Source organism: Anas platyrhynchos, chromosome 2 (genome assembly GCF_047663525.1).
Source record: "Anas platyrhynchos isolate ZD024472 breed Pekin duck chromosome 2, IASCAAS_PekinDuck_T2T, whole genome shotgun sequence".
Taxonomy (NCBI): Eukaryota; Metazoa; Chordata; class Aves; order Anseriformes; family Anatidae; genus Anas; species Anas platyrhynchos.
Window position 1 is genome coordinate 150,648,507 of NC_092588.1, and position 19,683 is coordinate 150,668,189.

The window sequence follows — 19,683 nt, forward strand, 5'->3', positions numbered from 1 at the left end:
GAAGTATGCAATTAAATCCCCCCCCCCTTTTTTTTTTTTTGAAAGATGTGTATGCCTGGTTGAAAATTTGACTGCAGTGAAAAATATTATACTCTGAAATAGTAAAAGTTTCAAAAAAAAAAAAAAAAAAAAAATCCAAAATCTCAGAAACATTTTTCTTTATCTTGGTTTTCATGTAGGACTTCACTCTGTTGGATGCTGCAGGAATATACATGGGGGCTGGATGGGATGAGTAATTTACCTTGTTATCTTGTACTGAGATTGCTAAATGGATTAACAGACAACTGAAAATAAGGAAATAATGAGACTGGACCATAAAGTAGTGTTAGCTTGCCAGCAGCCTAAGTGCTATTTAGTTTTTGTAGACAAATGATCAAGATATGAGATAAAAGCCTGGACAAGACTATTAGTCTCATAGAAATTTATTAGTGTTTAAAAAAAAAAATCTGCAACACTGTTATTATGGGTTAGCCTGCAATCAAAGGCGAGGCCAAGGGTAGGGAATGGCCAACAAGCAGAAGGGTGTCAGTGTAAATCAAGAAAGAAGATAACTTAATAACTTTGGGGTTATTAAGACCTTGAACTGCCACAGTGTTTTGGCAGAATGAGATTGGCCTGGAATAGGCAGGAAATATATGAGCACTCAATTTATTATCAGGTGAGATTATTGAGAAATTAAAGGCATGTGAATGAGAGAAAGGTGAGTAGAGGGTGTTTGTGATTTAGCCCAGGGAGTGTATTTCCAGGGTGTGATTGCAAAGAGTAAAAACTGAAGTAGAAATAACAAGAGCTGAAAGAGCAGATCTCTCGTCAGCATTTCTCCGTTGTATTGTTGCTTGAATGTGGAGAGGAACTGGAGTAAAGGAGAGAAACCAAAGTGTGCCTGCGCTGGAAGGGTTGTCTGGTTGAAAGAGACTTGGAGGTTGAAGAGAAGAGGATGCAGAGGGAAATGGGCTGGGCTCCTTAGACATGGTAGAGGGAGAGGAGGAAGAGTTGATGAGAAACTTCTCTGCCTTGCTTGTTTTCTGCCTAGAACTAATATTACAGCTGCCTAATATCACTAATATTATAACTGGAGGTCCAGTCACCAGCTTACTTAGTTTGGAGGCAAAAGTATACTCTGTCATTAAGGTGCTAAACAATAATGCCCTTGAAGGGCATCCAGAGGTTCTTTGCATCTTGATACGCGTCATATGGAGACAAAGAATGACACGTTCAAGCCATTCAGTGTCAGGCTGCCACACCATAACTGTTTTTTTGAAAAAGATTTGAAAAATCTTAAACAAAAAACCCTGCTCTTTAAAGCCACAAGTGTTAATGTGTTGTGTCCTAAACATGGATTTTCACAGTATGTCTTCCAGCACTATAGTTAGTCCCATCCAAAACAAAATTTCTTGTGTTTTAAAAGGTACCTCTTCCACAGTTGAATACCAGACAGTAGAGTTGGAACGGGAGCTTGAAAAAGTGAAAAGCAAGAAAACAAATCTAGGTAATATACTTTTTTCATACTGTTTCATGTGGATTGCAATTTAATAAATGACCTTAAGATATTATGTTCAGTTTTTAACAGTTGCCTGATTGATCCCAATTGTTTCTAACCAAATACGTACATTCTCAGTCCTTTCAAACTATTATAGTTTCTACAAGTGTATCATATGGAATCATTGCTCCTCACCTAACAAACATACTTTAAATAGGGAGTTGGTTTTGAATCTTATTTTTAACATAATTTTTGAGAAGTTGTGACACTTCTTGGCATGGAGATCAGTAGCACAGTCTTTTTATATGTCATGTTATATTTATGATTATTTGGGATAGCCTAAGATGTTACTTTCCTGTCTCTTTGGTTTTGAATTATTTCTCTTAAAGTCAAATTGTTGAACAGGGAAATTCTTGGCGCTTTTGTGCCTTTTTGTGACACTTCTCATAATGGCAGCTACTCAACAGGAATCTCCCTACTTATTCAAAGGCTTGGAGTATTTTGCATTTATCAGTGTATTATGTGCAAAGGTAAAGATGGTAGTAAGAAGTTGTTGGGTTTTCCTTTTAGACACACTGGTGATGTCCAATATGTTAGTCTTATCTCTCTTCATTTATGTCACAAGAGGATAAATATTTGAAATTCCTTTTTTTTTAATAAATAAAAAAAAGAGGTTATATTAAAATATATATAAACAAATTCTATTCTGTATTTTATATTGCAATATTGATTGGATAATTATGGTGAATTATGATGAAACATGCCTTTAAATAGGAAAAACTTTCTTCTGTATGTCCCCCCATTCTTTCTCTAGAGGCTTTTTTTTTTTTTGAATGCTTTGTACAGTTCCTCAGAATAGATGTTTTTATGAACTTGTTGTTGTCGATTCACAATAATATTGCTTTATCTACAGTTTATAATGGAGATGTAAATATTTGTTACTTGTTTTACTCTGAACTGATCTATGGGATTGTATTTCTGTTCTGAACAGAACGGCGGAAAAAAGCTTCTGCTTGGGAAAGAAATTTAGTTTATCCAGCTGTTATGATATTGCTGCTGACTGAGACGGTAAGAATTTTTGCTTTTTTTTTTTTTTTTTTTTTTTAAAGAAAGCAGTTTGGGGAATTCTTTAGTCATTTGGGGGTGTACTTTTAAAATTTTTGAGTGATGTCTCTAAGCAATAAAATCAATACTCCCTTGATCATCTTAGTAGAACTTACTTAACATTATGAAGTCAGGTGAGGATATGTACTTCCATTGTTCAAACGTGGAATACTTTTAAATAATGTGACTGTTTCTCGTTCTTTACAGTCCATCTCAGTCCTCTTAGTTGCTTTCAACATTCTTTACCTGTTGGTTGATGAGACTGCAATGCCAAAAGGATCAGGGGTAAAGTAAACTTCTCTTACATAATTTTTATAATGCTAGTAATGCTTTGGAGCCCTTACAGAAGTTCAAGTTAGAACTTGACTTTTGTTTCTCTCTTTCAGTTCTGTATAAGCACTTTCAGTCCTGTATAAGCATTTACTACATGTCTTGTTATAGTGTCTTCTTAATAAAATCAGCACAGAATCTTTACAGTAATTCAGTCAAGTAAATAACTAATCTGGGGTTTTGCATTTCGTGTGTTTTACTTTTAACACTGTTTAGAGATATTCAAGAAAATAAATGCATTAAAAAGCAATAAGAAAAACCTTTTTTGTGTTTGTGTTCCTCTTTCAAAACATGAGCATTTTCTTCTTTTATGGTAAAACATAACAAACTTTAAGAAAGTAAAGAACAGCACATTGTATAATAGTGTCTTTAATCACAAGAGAGTTTTTATTAATTTGCTAATGCTTTCGCCTGACTATAGGTCTGTATGAGCTTGTGTAGCTATAAAAGCTGATTAGTGATGATGACCACTCTTTGTGGCATTGCAAATACCTCATCGTCTTCTGAGATCTCCTATTTTGGTTTCCAAAGCAATGGAATATGTATAAAATGCGTATTTTAACTTCTGCCTTAGTACACTTTGCTCAAGTTTGAAAGCAAGCTGATAAAATTGCATGAGATGTTATAACCTATGAATCTCACATCAGTATGATGCTTAAATAATTAAGTAAAAGCTTTATTTCATCTAGGAAGTCTTTTTGGTACTTGTACAGGTTAACTTTATGCATGTTGCATGTACTTCATTAAATTATGCAAAATATTTTTCTCCTTCTAGGGTCCTGGAATAGGAAATGCATCCCTATCCACATTTGGTTTTGTGGGAGCAGCACTTGAAATCATTTTGATTTTGTATCCTTTCTTTAAAAACTGTCTGTTAACAAGTATTCTGTCTAGTTTTCTGGGACACTGGTAATTTACTAAAACACTTGCTTGGAAAGAAGAGAGAGGTCTGTCCTTCTTAAGCACTCGAAGTGTTTTTTTGTTTTGTTTATTTCTCCCCCCTCTGGTTCTTAAGACTTTTAGGAGACTGCTGAGAACTTGAGTGAAGCACGCATTCTTTGGAGGTTCCTTTTTCCTTGATTCTCACAGCTATCTTATGGTGTCCTCTGTCGTCGGCTTCTACAGCCTTCGTTTTTTTGAAAATTTCACTCCCAGGAAGGATGACACAACTATGACAAAGGTAAGGTAAAGTCTGTGGTGGTGATGGCCCCCTCCTCTCTCTTGCCACCCAAGACAAACTGACTCTTTTAGTAATTGCCCTGAATGGCTCATTTGCAGTGATCAGTATTTGTTTGTAAGCTGCGTAAACACAAACTGGAAGATTTTCAAAATGCTGAATGAGTGGGAAAAAGGATGTGCTCTGTTTAGTTTGGATGGCATCCATTCACTTGTAAAAAGCTGGGAATAGCAGAGCTTGTTAACTAGCTATAGAAAAGCTAGTGAAAGAACTTTTTTCAAAGGAAACGTATTGCTAATGAGTAACTTTGATTGTGCTAACTGTACTTCAGGGAGCTTGTTTGAAATCTGAAGAACTTGGTTGCTAGAAGTAATACAGACAAAGTAATTCAAATTTGAATAATTAAACTAAGACTGAGGAGGTCTATTCAGCAACATTTTGTAGTTTGAGGCTAATTTTACTTTTTACAATTTAGCATTGGCTTCAGAATAACCTAATGCTAAGGAACGTGCTTAGTTTTTTGGAAAAATATTCCCACAGCTGACAAGGGGAGGTGATCAGTAACCAAGGAACAGATGTTGAATTTAATTATTTATTCAATGTTTCACTTTAAGAAATAGAGGAAAAAAAAAAGCATTTTTAAACCATAAATTATTGGAAGTGAGAAAGTAGGTAAACATTGAATGGGTATAGTAGATTAGGGACTTGGAATGTTATTAATGCCTTGTATAGTTTGTTTACAGTACACCAGGAATAGCGTACTATTAATAAATAGTGAATGCATGACTATCTACTTACTTCTCAGAAGTTTTGTTTTTTCTTTTAAATTCTGATAGAATTAGAGCTGAAGAAAGTGATCCCTTGTGAGAGAAAGAAGTTTCAATTACTCTTTATAAAGGCTTCACAAAAAGTAGAGTAAAATCTAACAGCTGAGATTTTTTTTTCATGCTACTTAAAGTAGTCAACAGGCATTCAGTTGAAAGGAAGCTCTTTGTTGTAATTTTTTTAATAATGCTAATCCTTCAAGCAGTTGCATACAAAGCTTAAGCTGATATATCAGTCATCTATTCTAAGCTCATGGAATAGCTGTTCTATAAAAAGTTTGCAGGAATTGAATAAACAGTTGATGCTTTGCAATGTGCTAATTTTGAATTATTTTGAATCCAGACATACTTAGTACTTTGATTAAAAGTAAGTGATTACATATTTGATTTTTTTAACTCTTGGATGATCTTCAGTTGTATAACACCATATGGAGAAGTGTGACAGAAGTAAGACTAACTGTATGTTATTGTGAAATACCTAAGGTTTGTTTTTGAACAATGATACTTTAAGTTTTTTTTTCTTGATCTTGAGATATTTTTTCTATTTTTCACAATTCCATTTATAATATAAAGACTGTTTCTCATTTTCAAACAGATAATTGGAAACTGTGTCTCAATCTTGGTGCTGAGCTCTGCTTTGCCAGTAATGTCAAGGACACTGGGTAAGTGAAATGTACAGCATTATAATATAGAATATTATAATAAAGGACACTTAATTGAGTTTTTTAAAAAGGAACAATCTGTAGCTGTCATGTTGTCACCTGTGTTTGTGGCCATACACATGGGCTGCGTATGAAACTGCAGAACGTGCATTTTAAAAAAAAGGATTTTCTAGAGAACTGTTTTCTAACAAGCCAGGTCAGATTTTAAACTTGAAAAAGGCAATTGTGCGATGAATAGACATAGAGACTGTGCATTCAGGGCAGTATAAAATAGTTTCATGTTCACTGTCAAATTACAGAAATTTCTATCAGCAATGTGAAGACCAGGCTATTTTCATTTTCTGTAAATTCTGCTCCCATCCTGTGTTCCTTCAGTCTTCAAATAGAAAAATCAGGAATCCAACATAGTAAAATCGAAATAATTCTGATTTTGTTAAGAACTCGCAGTAGCATTTGAAGTGAAAAACTGTCTTAGCCAGTTGGATAGACACGATGTTTTGTATCTTGACAAAATTGTTTAATTGATTAATATTCAACTTGAATTCTTGAAGTTAGATTGAAAGGGTTTTACAAAGTACATAAATGTACATATTTAAGTAGTGCAAGATGCTTGCAGCTAATGTGAATTTGTAAAATTAAAAAAAAAAAAACAAAAAGCTTTACCTCAGGCTGTGTGCCATAAGTAGAAGTTTAGGAGTTCAAGCGTAGGCCCACAGACTACTGTTGTATACCCAATACTTCTGTAGCTGATTCTTTTCAACCAGAATGCTGTGAAATTGAGAGTAGCTAGTATTTTCCAGTAAGCCATGCTGCATCTTTTTGTGCTGTGTATCCACAGATTACTCTTATTAACTAAATCATTTTTATAACAAAAAGAAACTTGACATAATGAACAAGTGAATGACTGTAATGTAATGCATTTTGGAAAGCTGAATCCTAAAGCACATGTTCTAGAGCTCACATTTAAAAAATCTGTAGCAAAACTTCTTAAAAATGCAGTTCTAGAGTATAGCCAGTTTAAGATCTTGATAATAAAACAATGCTAGCATTGAGCAAGATATAATATCAAAAACTTAGTGGCTTAAAGTCAAATTACAACATTAATGCAGCAAGATAGTGGACAATACTAATCATTTGTTTTAAAAAAAAAATCATTGTTAATGGTCTGTGAGATTAACAGTTGATAATAAATGGTTTCTGTGGAAGAATGTATACATGCTGGGTGCATTGTTGTCTCATAGGAAACAGATTAATGGTAAAACTTGCTTTAAAAAAAAAAGCCAACAAATGAAATTCCTGGATAGTTTGCCATAGAGATAAATAAAAGAAGAAAAAAGATAGAACAATTAACACACAGCTAACAAATGCACAGACACAGCTGTCCAAACAGGATTAATAGAGTGTATTAGAGTACAGTGAGTCATGTGGTGCTTTGCAGAAATATCAACATGTGTTGCTCTACATGCTACCGCCCTGTGGGACTCAATAGATGAAAAGAAAGAAATATGTTAAGCAGACTCATAGTCTTTTCACATCATTAAAAAAACAAGTTTCTAGGCTATGTAGAAAAGGCTAGGGTTTATCATTATAGGAAAAGTAAAATAGCAGAAGTTATCTAGTACAAGTACTGACCTTTTTCAAGCTTTAAAGATGTAAAAAAAATAATCTGATATTTCTATGTTATCCACCACCTACACGGCAGTGCTAGATGTCTGTAATCTTTCACTCTTTTAGAACTCCAGGATAAGTTCAGTCATTTTATCCATAACTCTTCAGCTTTTTAGTAGTCCTGCTTGAAAACTGTTTCCCACCAGCACTATGTTGCTAAATACTAGGAAACAAATTAGGAACAGGGCACTTAATAGCCAGAGACATAGAAGCAAGGAACTGCAAACAAAATTAAGTTTTCTGATACTTAAAAGTTTTCCCAGAATTCTTTTGATTATCGTGATTGAATAAAAAGTGATATGAAACTCATGTAAGTATAGTTTAAAAATATAGTGTTTCTTTTTTTAACATGAACAGTTCTTTTTTAACCTGATTTTTTAAACCTAAACAGTTCTTTAGTGTATTACTTGGTAAATTATGATGAATGTTCTTGGACGTGTGTCCACTAGGGATGTAGTTTTCTGTTCTGAGTTTTCCATGTTGCAGTCTTGGGAACTGTGTTCTCTATAGGCTGTGTAGGCTTATTCTGTAGGAAAGTGACAAAAGTTTAACCCTTTCCTCCCACAAATGTACAAAAAGGTACTGCCAGATTTTTTTTCTGATGAGCACTGATGTTTGTTTATAGGAGGAAAATTAATGTAACTTATGTTACAGAAGTGTCAGGCTTCATTTTCATTTATCCTTACAACTCCTGCAACAATGCTTGCTATTCTTCCAAACCCCTTTGTGTCAAGGGGTATTTTTTTGTTTGCAAATAAACTTATTACCCAGTGTTCTACCTGTTTTGTTTCTTTTTAAGGATACAAAGCCTGTACATTGAAACTTGAATTTCTCCGTTGTCCTGTGGCTCTGCAGCCTGAGTAAAACACTTTTCCTTTGGAAATGTTCCGAAGGACATTGCTTTGCTTCAAGTGTGAAAGCAACTCATGTTTATTATTTTTTCATCTGTTTACCAGTTACTCAGTCAGCCAGTTTCTTCTTGTACTAAGAACTTTGTGCTTTTTTGATATTTCTACCTGCCTGATTAACTTCAGTCTTTTTTTTCTTTATCCTTCTAAACATTTTACTTTCTTCATGGTGGCATGTTTTTCTTCAGATACAAAATTTGATTCCTGTATATATTTGTATGTATGATATTTTTTTTTAATGAGTGTGCTGAGTACAAGAAGCATGTACGGCTTTTAACATTGTGATGGCTGGCTGATGAGTGTTAAGGACTGAGCCAGGATCGTGGTGCAATAAGATTCGTAAGTGCCAGGTTTACCTTTGAAAAGAAGATAGCTGACCTTTAATTCTGTCTCTTCACTTATTATCACTGGTGATAGTTTTCAAAAAAACCCTTTACAATAAGATGATAGAAAATTTGCTTCCAGCAACTAGGACTAGTTTCAGACTGCAAAGCTTTCTGCTGCCGTAAATGTGAAGAATCACCAATTCTAGACAACTGTGTTTGGGTTATCATCTCAGTATTCTGCCTTTTAGTCAATGCAGTCTTTGATGTAGACCTGGCAAAGGAACAACCTGTGGCTCTTCTGCCTTCTGGGATGTACCCTATAGCTTATAGACACTTCCACATTAATGACAAATCTTGCTCACTTAGCTTTAGTGATTGACTAGCCTTTGATCAGCACAAAGCCTGAGTGTCATTGTTTAGAGGTCCACTGTGAAGACCACCTGTCAGCACTATCTTTCAGCCAAACTCTTTTCCTTCTGTGCAAATACTCTGTGGCTGTAGAGGTGGAGAGCTCTAGGAGAAAAGCTGCCCTTGGAAAGAAGTCTTTACAATTCCATTTTAAAAACAGTGGTCCTGAAAAACACATACAAAGGCTTACTGTTAGATGTTAAGGATCTCATGGAAACCATTTTACTACCTGTATTGCTTAATAAGAAAGCCCACAATGTGTTAGCATTATCAGGAATAGATGTGGATTTCAGAGAAAATGAAATCTCAAGCAGTTTTCATACTAATACTGATTTTCCTAGTTGTATTCATTGAAATAACAAAGGCAGAATTCTTACCCAGAGTCAAAAGTTACTTTAACTTATGTTATTCAAATGTTTTATTATGAAATCCAAGAAACATTTTGAAAAACATCTTCCCATTTTATAGTAGTCAGTAAGTGGACAAATGACTTTGATAGTATTTTCTTGTGTATTTAACCATGTCTTATTATATGTTGTCTTAAAGAATTTTGCTTTATGTACGTAAAGAGTAATAGAGTGAAACTTGTGTTTCTTCTATAAACGTAATCAACATTTTAATGCAAATCTCAAATTCAATTTTATCAGGAATTACTCGATTTGACCTGCTTGGAGACTTCGGAAGGTTTAACTGGCTGGGAAACTTTTATATTGTATTATCTTACAACTTGCTCTTTGCTATCATGACAACGTTATGTCTGGTCAGAAAGTTTACTTCCGCTGTGCGAGAAGAGCTCATGAAGGCAATAGGTAATTGTAGCACTGAAAACTTAGTTTGTGCTTGAACTTTTCCTTTCTCCAGCATTGATACCTTGTTGTGCTGCTGTGAAAGTTCTTATAACCCATAGAAAACTTTTTTCTTGTGCATGCAAGTTTTTGTAAATGAAGGTATGAAAGAATAGTCGTGTGTTATTTCTGAAGAGTTGAGAGCTAGGTGTAATGATGTGTATGTGTATTTGTTGATTGCAGTTAGTTTTTTTTTTCCATTTTGTGAAAGTATAAAACCATTTATTGGTACTCTGGGCATGCAAACGAAGCCTGAATACTTATCAAAGTGTGAGTGGTGGTTGTCAGTGACCTCTTTAGGGGAACTTAGCATTTGTTGGCAGTTGAAAGATAGCAGTAACAGGTTTTTAATCTTTTTTTCCTTTGTTTTTTATACAGATTGAGTCACCTAAGCCTTAAATTCTCCTTGTGTATATTACAATGGGCTGTTTTCATAGTCTGCATTCCAAAAAGCTTGCATATGGTTTTTTGTTTGTTTGTTTAAAGCAACTTATTAGTTCCCCAAAAGTAGTTTAGTGGAAATGTCAGCTGCTTTCTTGTGATGTTTTAAAGTGCTACGTGTTCAGAAAATCCCTGTAGAGAATGTATGGAATTTTAATAACTAGCTGAGTAAAACCTATAGCTGATATAATCAGACTTTTAATCAAATGGTGCATTCATGTTTAAGAATTTGTGAGTATGGCAGTACAAAAAAAACTTAAAACATATTTGATACGAAGAGGTTGTTACTACATCTCATCTCTACTAATGACGATGAAGCTCCTGCCCTTTGTACAATAGAACAGTATTTGCTTAAGTCGAAAGGACCAACAGTGAAACTTGGGTGTTTGTTTATAACCGCAGGTTCAGTTTGTAGTGTTGAAAATGTACACATGTTAGTTTTCACTGATTACTGCTTTCCAGAGTTGTGAACTTGGTAAACAAAATCTGAGCACTTCCTAGAGTGCGCCTCCTAGAGTGCAGCTCTGCTGGTGGCAATAAGTTAAATTGAGGCCTATTAAACAGTGCAATACAACGAGGAGACTCTTGGGCTGTTAGAGGCCATTCTGTCATTTGTGATATTGAGTTCTCAAGCTTGGAGGGAACAGATTAGTAGGCTGGGGTGTGTAAATCTGTCCATTGATTTTTATGCTAAAAGTAATTTCATAGAAGCTCTGTAGTTGATTTGAGACAGATGTGTAATGTGGGTTGATGTATTTATCATTATTCCCCAGCATTTAGTTAAGGTCATGTTATGAGAAGAGGCCTTGCTTCATTTCTTGATTTATCCCTGTCAAGTGACTTTTATGATCTTTAATAAAATTTCACAATATTTTTGTGTAATTGTTTTAACTGTAAAGGGATTACTCCGTATAATGTAATGGACGTTACAGAGCTCCAACTTTAGTCATTGTGGGCTTATAGCAACAGGTCAGGTGAAACTTCAAAGTTTGTCTTAAAGCAAACGATGTAAAGTAATTATCTTGCTAATTCGTGGCATTTCATTAAACTTGTAGTGTTTAATCAAAAATTATATAAATTGAAAGCACATTAACAATATTAGTTTGTGTGTATCTTTCTGAATAGCTTTATGCATGAAACATGGAAGAATCTTATTTTTTTTTCCTTACTGTGTAATGTTTTGCAGGATTAGATAAGCTTCATCTGTCAAACAATCCAAGAGACTCTGAGACAAAGCCGTCTGCAAATGGGCATCAGAAAACACTGTGATTAACAATCACCTGCAATCAACAGAGCTGAAAACATCAACCTTGTGGCATTCCTGTCATCTCATCAGCTTTTTTATATTGATTTTATTTGTTCGTGATCTGGGTCCAGCCTTGTCTCATTTTTTGATGCTGGTGTGCTTCTGTGGAAGTTAGCTGTATCAGACTCTTCTCTTTCCGGTTAACTTTTGGTCTGCTCGTTTATTTCCCAGTATGTTAATGCAGGAGGTGCCTTGAAGACTGGAAGCTGAAGAGAATAATGCATTCCTTTTTGTTGACGGTCTCATATCTTTAGATGCAAACCTGCTACCGTTTGAATTCACAGTACCTCCTGTGTAATGCAGACACAGCTACAAAGAATAACTTTGGGACTTGGTTTAAAAAAAAACAACAACAAACAACACTTGAAGCCCAATAGGACCCTTACTGGAAATGTAAGCTACCTGGAACATGCATTCTCAGCAGTAGATAATCAGTTCCACTAAGAATGTGTTAAAAACAAAACTGGTAGCGACCACAGTTCCTTTCGTGCTGGAGTTGGGAGGCAGTTCATAGTGTAATATCAAGAAGCTTTCTTGGAAGGCCAGCGTTTTCAGTTTCTGTTCTTAGCTATAAAAGCCAGGTTGCTTTACTGGTAGTCAGGCAATATCTTATCAAATAGAGTGAACCACAATATGAAGATTAACTTCAGTGTTAAATCTGAGCCTAGTATGCTTTGTAAAAAGCTGCGTAGACCCCTTGTCACAGCTCTTACAGTTCTGTAAGCTATTGTGCCGTGGAGGTCACTTACCCTACCAAGAACAGCCCTGTAAAATTCTGTATGAACTACTGTGTATAAGCAGTACTTGTAATCAGTGCAAGTGGCACAGGCCTAGGAGGCTGAGGTTGCAGGTTTTTTTTTTTTTTTACAGTGTTCTTTTAATTTGAAGTAAATTATTTCTCTGAATTTATATTATAGCTACCTGGATTTCTGTTCAGTGGTAAAACACAGCATCTTTCACTAGTCCGTTTTTTAATGTACACATGAATGTGTATATAGGCCTACAAGTGTAGATATAAATTAAATTCTAAGCTTATAGAGATGACGTAGGTGGCTTGGTAAGTAAAATGTGTGTGTTCAGTTTGGTAGTGTGAATTTCTACGGTGTTACAATTTAGCTGCTCAAAGGCCTTAAATTCAGAATGGCATTGACGGGTTGTAATGTCCTTTTTCTTAGCATCACTGCAGCCTTAGGAATCCTATAAGCAGTCTGTAATAAACACAAAAAAAGGCCAAAACAACACCCACCAACAAAAGTATTGCAAATCTGCTTGCACGTTCATCCGGCTCTGCCACAAGTAATCTTCAAACAGATTGGAATAAGGACAACTTCAGTGTGCGCCCCATACGTAGCGAGTCAGAGAATGTTCTTGGTTATTTCCTATTTCTGTAAAACTGAAGTATGTCTGGAGTTTGAGGTCTTACGTGTGATCAGGCTGTGACAACTAACTCTCCAGCATGGTTCCAGTATGGGATAAACCTTGTGTCAGAAACTTCTGGGCTGTTCTCATGAGATGACTGCTCTGGGCTGTAGACCTTACTACTGTGTGTGTGTGAATGTGAGTTTTTTTTTGTTTTGTTTACTTGTATTTGTTTTTCTCCAAGTGCTTCAAAAATCAAGCTCCAGTGCACATGAGGATTTCTCATTTTTTTTTGCAGGCTGCCTTTTCTGACTTGAACTGGGGCACAATGTAAATACTGCTGTAGTAAATATGAGAGAGTTACTTTTTGTGTGATTAGTATGAATTCAAGGCTTATTAAACTGACTATTGATGTGTTGTACTGAGTCTTGGAAGACTTAAAGTAAAATTGGTTGATTTTTACGAAGATTTCCAAGCATTTTTTTCTGTTTGACTTTAATGCTGACATTTTAGTGAGAAATCTTTACCTGCGTCCAAGTTTCCCAGCCAAGAACAGGGAGCTAGAATTAAAAGTTGTTTGAGAATGTGTTTACATTTAAAACATCGGGAGATTTGTTATTAGGGGTGTAATTCAGGTATTCTCAGAGTTTTTAGCCTTATATATTAGCATTATAGTTGAAAATAACTTAAATGTATCCACTTTTCCACGCAAGTGATAGTATGACCAAAATTGTCCTAGTATCTTAATGGGGCCAGTGAATTGTGGTATATGAGGCTAGTTAGCTTTATTAAAATATTATTATTATCATCAGTTTAAGACAGTTATAGAAATACGCTCTGAAGAAATTTAAGGAATAAACTCAGGGAGTGTGAACCAGTATAAGTCTTGATCTTCACACTTTCCTTACTAGTTAGCCTGACATGGTGTTTTGGGGAGAGATCACTGAAATCAGTGGTCCAGGAACATAGAAAGAGATGAAATTATAAAGTGTGTGTGATTTCTGAAAGTGAGCTGGGCAGTTACCTAAATGGAGCTGAGACAGTTCCTGTTGATAAGCCTACAAGTTTCAGGCAAAACTTTAAAATTCTTTCAAAATATATCTGACAGCCTTGCCTGCTCCCACCCGTTCTGGATCCTGTAGTCAGAGATGTGTGGGTCAAGAGTGTGTAAGTGACGATTTTACACCAAAACATGGCATGTGGTTGAGATGCTGTGTGGTTTTACACGGTGGGTAAGAAATTCAGAACTAGCCTGTGTAATTACTGGCAGTGTTTTGTTTTAAAATCAGCCGTTTATATTGTGGTACTGTCCACATCGTGTGTTTGGCCTTGGAAATGACATGCTTATGCAAAACCTCTTACAGATACAATGCTACTTTCAGATGTACTATGTGTAAGATACAGGTCACTGTATACTTTTCACAGAAGCATATGGTCACTTAAATACAAGCAACTGGTAATTCATTAATGAATAGTGACGATGCATTCCTAGTATTTTGACTCATGTAGAGTCAGGTGGTCTATACCTTCAAGGTATATACAGCTGATCTTAGTAACATTGACACCTGCCTCACTTCTTACGAGGCAAAAAGCACATAAATGCTTCCATCTTCAACTAGATACCACACAAGACCAAAAAAAAAAAAAAAGATGTAAACTAGGTGTTTTAGGTTAGCCTTTTCTCAGCTGTATTCTGTGATGGTAGCACAATATTGAGTGCAGTGACAGAACTGTAATATTGTGGGGTTTCTGAGTGTAAAGCACACGATCCATCCATAACACCTTAGGCTAATAAATATCAGCACTGGTTACTGTACGAGTAACAGTTTTTGCGTTCGTAGGAAACTCTGTTTACTGTCCGGAATGTGATGTTTCTTTTTGGCCCTGCTCCTCCAGTATCTCTTACCCTGTTGACTGTTTTACATTGTCATAGAAATTAAAGGATTTGTCAAGCTGCTTTCCTTGTCTGGTTCCAAGTACCGCCTTGAGCGCCACGCGGAGACACTGCGGCTGTGTCCGTGCTGGCAGGACCTTGTGCAGCCCTGTGCTTAATGGGATCAACACACACAAATGGGTGCTGCAGAGGGACGCTTTCTCCTGTAAGTGCCAGCAGGAGTGACAACTGTAAAAGAGGGCTGCAGCCCTTGTCTGTCCTGCTGGTTCTCTCCTGCTCACCCGTGCATCTCTGCAGCAGCTGAGGCTACTTCAGTTGCCCAGAGGTGCCTACTGCTGTGTAAAGACAAGCTGACCCTGCTCAGAACAAATTTGCAATCTATGTTAGGTAAGAAAAAGGTAAAAGCAAATTGGCTTCTTCATCCACCTGTCTTTCCGTGAATTTTGTAAGAATGGTCTGGGTTATTTTTCCCTTCTTTCTTTTCTTCCTCTTCAAGGTGTGATGGACTCAGGTAGGGTTCAGTAGCAAAGCATGCTTGGTGGATTCCAGCAACACAAACCAACTGCAGGAGTGTAGCTAAATCCTATTGTTTTACATATACTCAGATTTTTAAAATAATAATTCTTTATCTAGGTAAAGCCACTTAAAGGGACAGAACACTATGGCCAATTTAATAACCTCTTTAAGAAGAAATGAACTTTTGGTTTGATTTTTAAAAAGTGGTGATATGAACTGTGAACCTTTAAATGCTTTAAGTAAGGAACCAGGATCCCCTAGCCCTTAGAGTTAGTATTTGTGTTGCTGTCTTACTGCTGACCTGAAACAACATTGCATTAACATTTAGAGGTTATCTAATGTGCAAACAGATGAACTTTTCACCGGTATCTTTCAGGACCTAATATTTTGAATATGGAATTTGCTGTTGGTAAACTAGCAAGCTATTTCAGTTACATTAATAGCATTTGAGCTTTACAAAAATTCTACTTTTGAATCCATCCCATTCAGTTGAGAGCAGTCAAAGCCAGGAGCTGTCCCCATCTGCTTTGGCATGGATCTCAAAACAATCTCTTGTGCAAGTGAAGTCTGCAGATGGCGATAACCTCTGCCACCTTCTCCTCCCTTGCTCAGTGCCCTGACTTCAGACACAGTCTCCTGACACTGTCTGAAGAAGCTGCAATGCTCCTTCTTTGCTCTAGGCGTGAGGAAATCAGCCCATGGTTTGACATATGCCACGCAGTCCTAGTCACTGAATTGGGTTACTTATGATGGCAAATTCTTAGTTTCTGGGTGATCACTATGCACATTCTTGAACTACAGCTCTTTGATGTCAGCTCCATTTCATTGGGACGAAGCCATTACTTTCTGATTGTGCTCCTTCTGTCCAGGCAATTTGTTTGAATGGTTCCGTGCTGTCCCAAGAGTGCTGTGTGATTCTGCAGGGAACAACATCTCCTCAGCTCATGTTGAAAGACAAATCTCTTACACGTTTCAGTGTAATGATTAAAGCTTGACAATATTGGTCAGAATCATTGGATGGAGATCACGTCTCATGGGAAATTAACACTGAGTGTGACTTCCAGAATCCCTACTCTGCACAACAGTTTTGGGAAGTTGGGTGGAGGAAATGGCATGGAACTGTATCTCACCTATGCAGACAGTCTGCTTTCCCTTCCGTCCTTTTTGTAGTTGGTCTTTAGAATTCCACTTCAGTAAAAATAAATAAATAAAAATATATATTTAAAATCTGTAAGCTGATGTAATTCAAGAGCTGATAAAACTTTTTGCCAAATTTGGCCTTAATTGTTAATCCTTAACATCTTGGCTTGCTTTTATTTTCCATGTTTTCAAGTCATTTGTAGTCTTACTCAGTGGCATTGATATTAATAATAGATACTCTTCTTACGTATAAAAAATGTGGAATAACAAAATGGGAAGAAACTAAGCAGATCTGATCTCTGATCTGTAACAGTACTTGCCAGTGGAAAATTTATATGGTAGGTTCTGTTTCTCAACTGAAGCTTCTCAAACTCTTCTTGCAAAGAGAAATAAGCAGCATGTGTATTATTAGTATATGCAAGTTAATTGCCTAAATATGCCAGTATTTCACTGAAGAGCATTCATAAATTCTTCTGAAAATCTGTTTTGTGATTTGCAGTGTAACACTACCCTTGACTTTACAGAATATTGTGAGTTTGTGAAGATAGCTCCATGTTGTAAAAGAAAAGCTGATGATGTTTGCTAGTTGTGTCAATTTCCATATTTTTCGAAGTAATGATTTTGTTGTCATTTAGTGCTCTTAGGTTTTTATATATGTGACTTTAAATGTTTCAAATAATGCAGAAGCTGATTCCAAACGGGCAAAGTCGGTAGTATTAGAAATACCCTGTAAATGTTGGTAACCCCAGCATATCTAAATCCAAGCCATTTAAAAACTGTATTTGCGTTAAGACCTCATATCAACATTGAAATTAGGAAGTCCCTGTTCTCATAGGGTTCAGGTATCTGATTCTTCATTTGCACCTACATGAATACCTCAGGATACTGTGAAATGGCTTCTAAATGTTTCTCATATATTTACCTCAAGCGTTTGCTCTTGCTTCCCTCCACCCATTAACCAGGATGTGTAGTGAATGCCACTGGAAATGCAGTGATGAAACTTGTTTCATGAGCAGCACCTTATTTTGCATGCCTCATGCTCAGTGCCTGTGTAGACATCAGCTGTTGAAGACTCAGGGCACTTGTTTTGATTTTAATGTATTTCTTTTCCCACATGGTCTGTGCAGAGAAATTCAGTAATTTAGAAATGTTCTGTTACGAAAAATTAGGATTTACTCACTCATTTGCACCTCATGTTTTCTGCCACCGAATTCCATTAAAACAATCCTGTCATTGGAGCGTGGGTCCCCTAAAAACATCACCAAGTGCTCACGTAAGGTCTGACTTTGAAGTGAGGTGGAAATGCTTCAGTCTCGGCACACGTGTGTGCCTTTAGTGTGCCGTGCAGCTTGTGCTGTGCCCCGCTGCCTTGCTTTATGTATCGTAGACCATTCTGGTGGCAGCAGTCTGTAACTTTCACCTTTTGATCAAAGTCAAACCTTGTGTGGCACCAAGGTGAGACTCTTCACGTGTGTTTTTCTGTACCTTGTGTATTTCGTGCGTATGAGCATGGTTCAGAGCTTCTCCGTGTAAAATGATCGTTCAGAAAAGCAGTGTGATGGTGAATAGATCTACCTGTGTGGTGAAAAGATTGGATGTGTTTAAGTGCTTAAGGAGAAAATTAATAGATCCATGACTTCTGTTTTCCCCCTGACTGTAAGTTTTCCCAGCCTGGGCTGAAATGCTTTGTTTCACAAAATTGGTATAACTGTCTCCTCCCTGGCTTTAGGTAACAAAACAAAGATTATTATTATTATTATTATTATTTTTTAAGGTAGGTGTTTAAGGTGTTGCTTTAAAACAAGTGGATAGAAAATTAAGATATGTTTGGGTCATGGGTTTGAAATCTTAGCGTGTATGACACACATGTAGACAAATGTGGCTAGATTTCCCTTACTTCCTTGTGGGGTTAGAAACCAAACCCTGCACTACCTAAATAAAATAAAATAAAATTAACACCACCACCACCAAAAAACATTCCTTACATAGAGACAACACTTGATGATGACAAGCCTTTCTAAAATCCCCACTGAGGAGACTGAGAACATCTCAGGATGCTGCTGGCCACACTGTCACATGGTGTCACCTTCATGTGGCCTCAGGTGACAGGGGTACTGTTGTGGACTAGTGCTGCTGGTGTTGCTACTGATGGCACTGTAACAATGACAACAGATATTTTCCATCACACACTTCCATTTTTTTTTTTTTTTTAAGAGTAGTGTTGCTGATTTATTTTATTTTTTTGAAAAATGAAATCTTAAAAACGAATTCCACCATCTTAACTGTGTGTGAAGCTGAGTGATGTTGAGTGGATTTAGTGGTGCCTCCTTGGTCTGGTTTGTGCTTAAGGCTTTGTAGATTCTGTAGTCTTGAGCAGCAGGTTTGCTTTCGCACGGTTGTATATTGGACCATGGCAAAACATGGCTGAAAAACTCACACTCTTGGTTTTAATGCAATCAGAACAATATTCTGTATAGATATCCAAACCCTACCACCAAACTCTTCTTAGCATATTCTAGGTCATCCAGAATCATCCAGGAATGTTTTATAATGTTCTCAGTTGTGTATTTTTTGCCGTGTTAAAAAATCTTTATGAAAATAATCGCTGCCTTGGTCCGGTTGACTTTTTTTTTAATTTTTTTTTGTGAAAAGCAGTGTTTTAGTTTTTTTTTCCGTTGTTTGTAATGTTACATTGTTTTGTAGGAAGATTTTTTTTTTTTTTTACTGTTTTCAATAAAGTTAGTGTGATTCATAGTGGGGTTTTGTTTCTTTTATTATTTGAAGCAATGAAGAAAATGTGCTATTCTAAACTATTCTGTCAGTAGTTGGTGTGAATGGTTGCATTCCCATCTTCCCCTCCCCATTTGATATACTTCTGAGTTTCTCAGTTTTTCTTAAAAGTTACGTGCATGGCATGTGATGGAGATTTGTGTACACTCAGAGTTATTGCAGCCCTGTTCTTAATGCAGATGTGCAATTAATTCTAACACTACTTCAAGGAAGAGGGCTTTGTTTGTAGAATATCCTGATTTTATAATGTACAAGTTATTTTCAATACTTTAACAGTCTGACTGAAGTGCAATTTTTATATATTAAAAACCTTATCACGTTTCTTAAACTATTTGAAACTAAAACAGATTCAGACTTTCTGTACTGTTTCACTAGAGACTTCAGTCTTTTTTTTTATATTTTTAAGAAAAGTTCAAGCACGATACAACTGGACAGGACCTGCAGGCATTCTTTCAGTGCACAGGATCAACAAATCCTGTTAGGGACTGTTTTTTTTTGTTGTTGT

At 36.2% G+C, this 19,683-nt stretch overlaps 1 protein-coding gene across 2 annotated transcripts in view; it reads left to right on the plus strand.

Annotated features, from left to right (window-relative positions):
- Positions 1-14,795, plus strand: part of LMBR1 (limb development membrane protein 1) — a 67,822-nt gene extending 53,027 nt beyond the window's left edge. The window contains exons 10-17 of one of the 2 annotated variants that reach the window (XM_027450438.3): positions 1,409-1,489; positions 2,472-2,548; positions 2,792-2,869; positions 3,690-3,763; positions 4,004-4,094; positions 5,511-5,577; positions 9,535-9,696; positions 11,360-14,795. In XM_027450438.3, coding sequence (XP_027306239.1) covers positions 1,409-1,489; positions 2,472-2,548; positions 2,792-2,869; positions 3,690-3,763; positions 4,004-4,094; positions 5,511-5,577; positions 9,535-9,696; positions 11,360-11,442 — 713 coding nt within the window. In that variant the 3' untranslated portion in view covers positions 11,443-14,795. The remainder of the gene's footprint in view (positions 1-1,408; positions 1,490-2,471; positions 2,549-2,791; positions 2,870-3,689; positions 3,764-4,003; positions 4,095-5,510; positions 5,578-9,534; positions 9,697-11,359) is intronic. The other variant, XM_072033836.1, reaches the window with a different exon arrangement.
- The last annotated feature ends 4,888 nt before the right edge of the window (positions 14,796-19,683 follow it).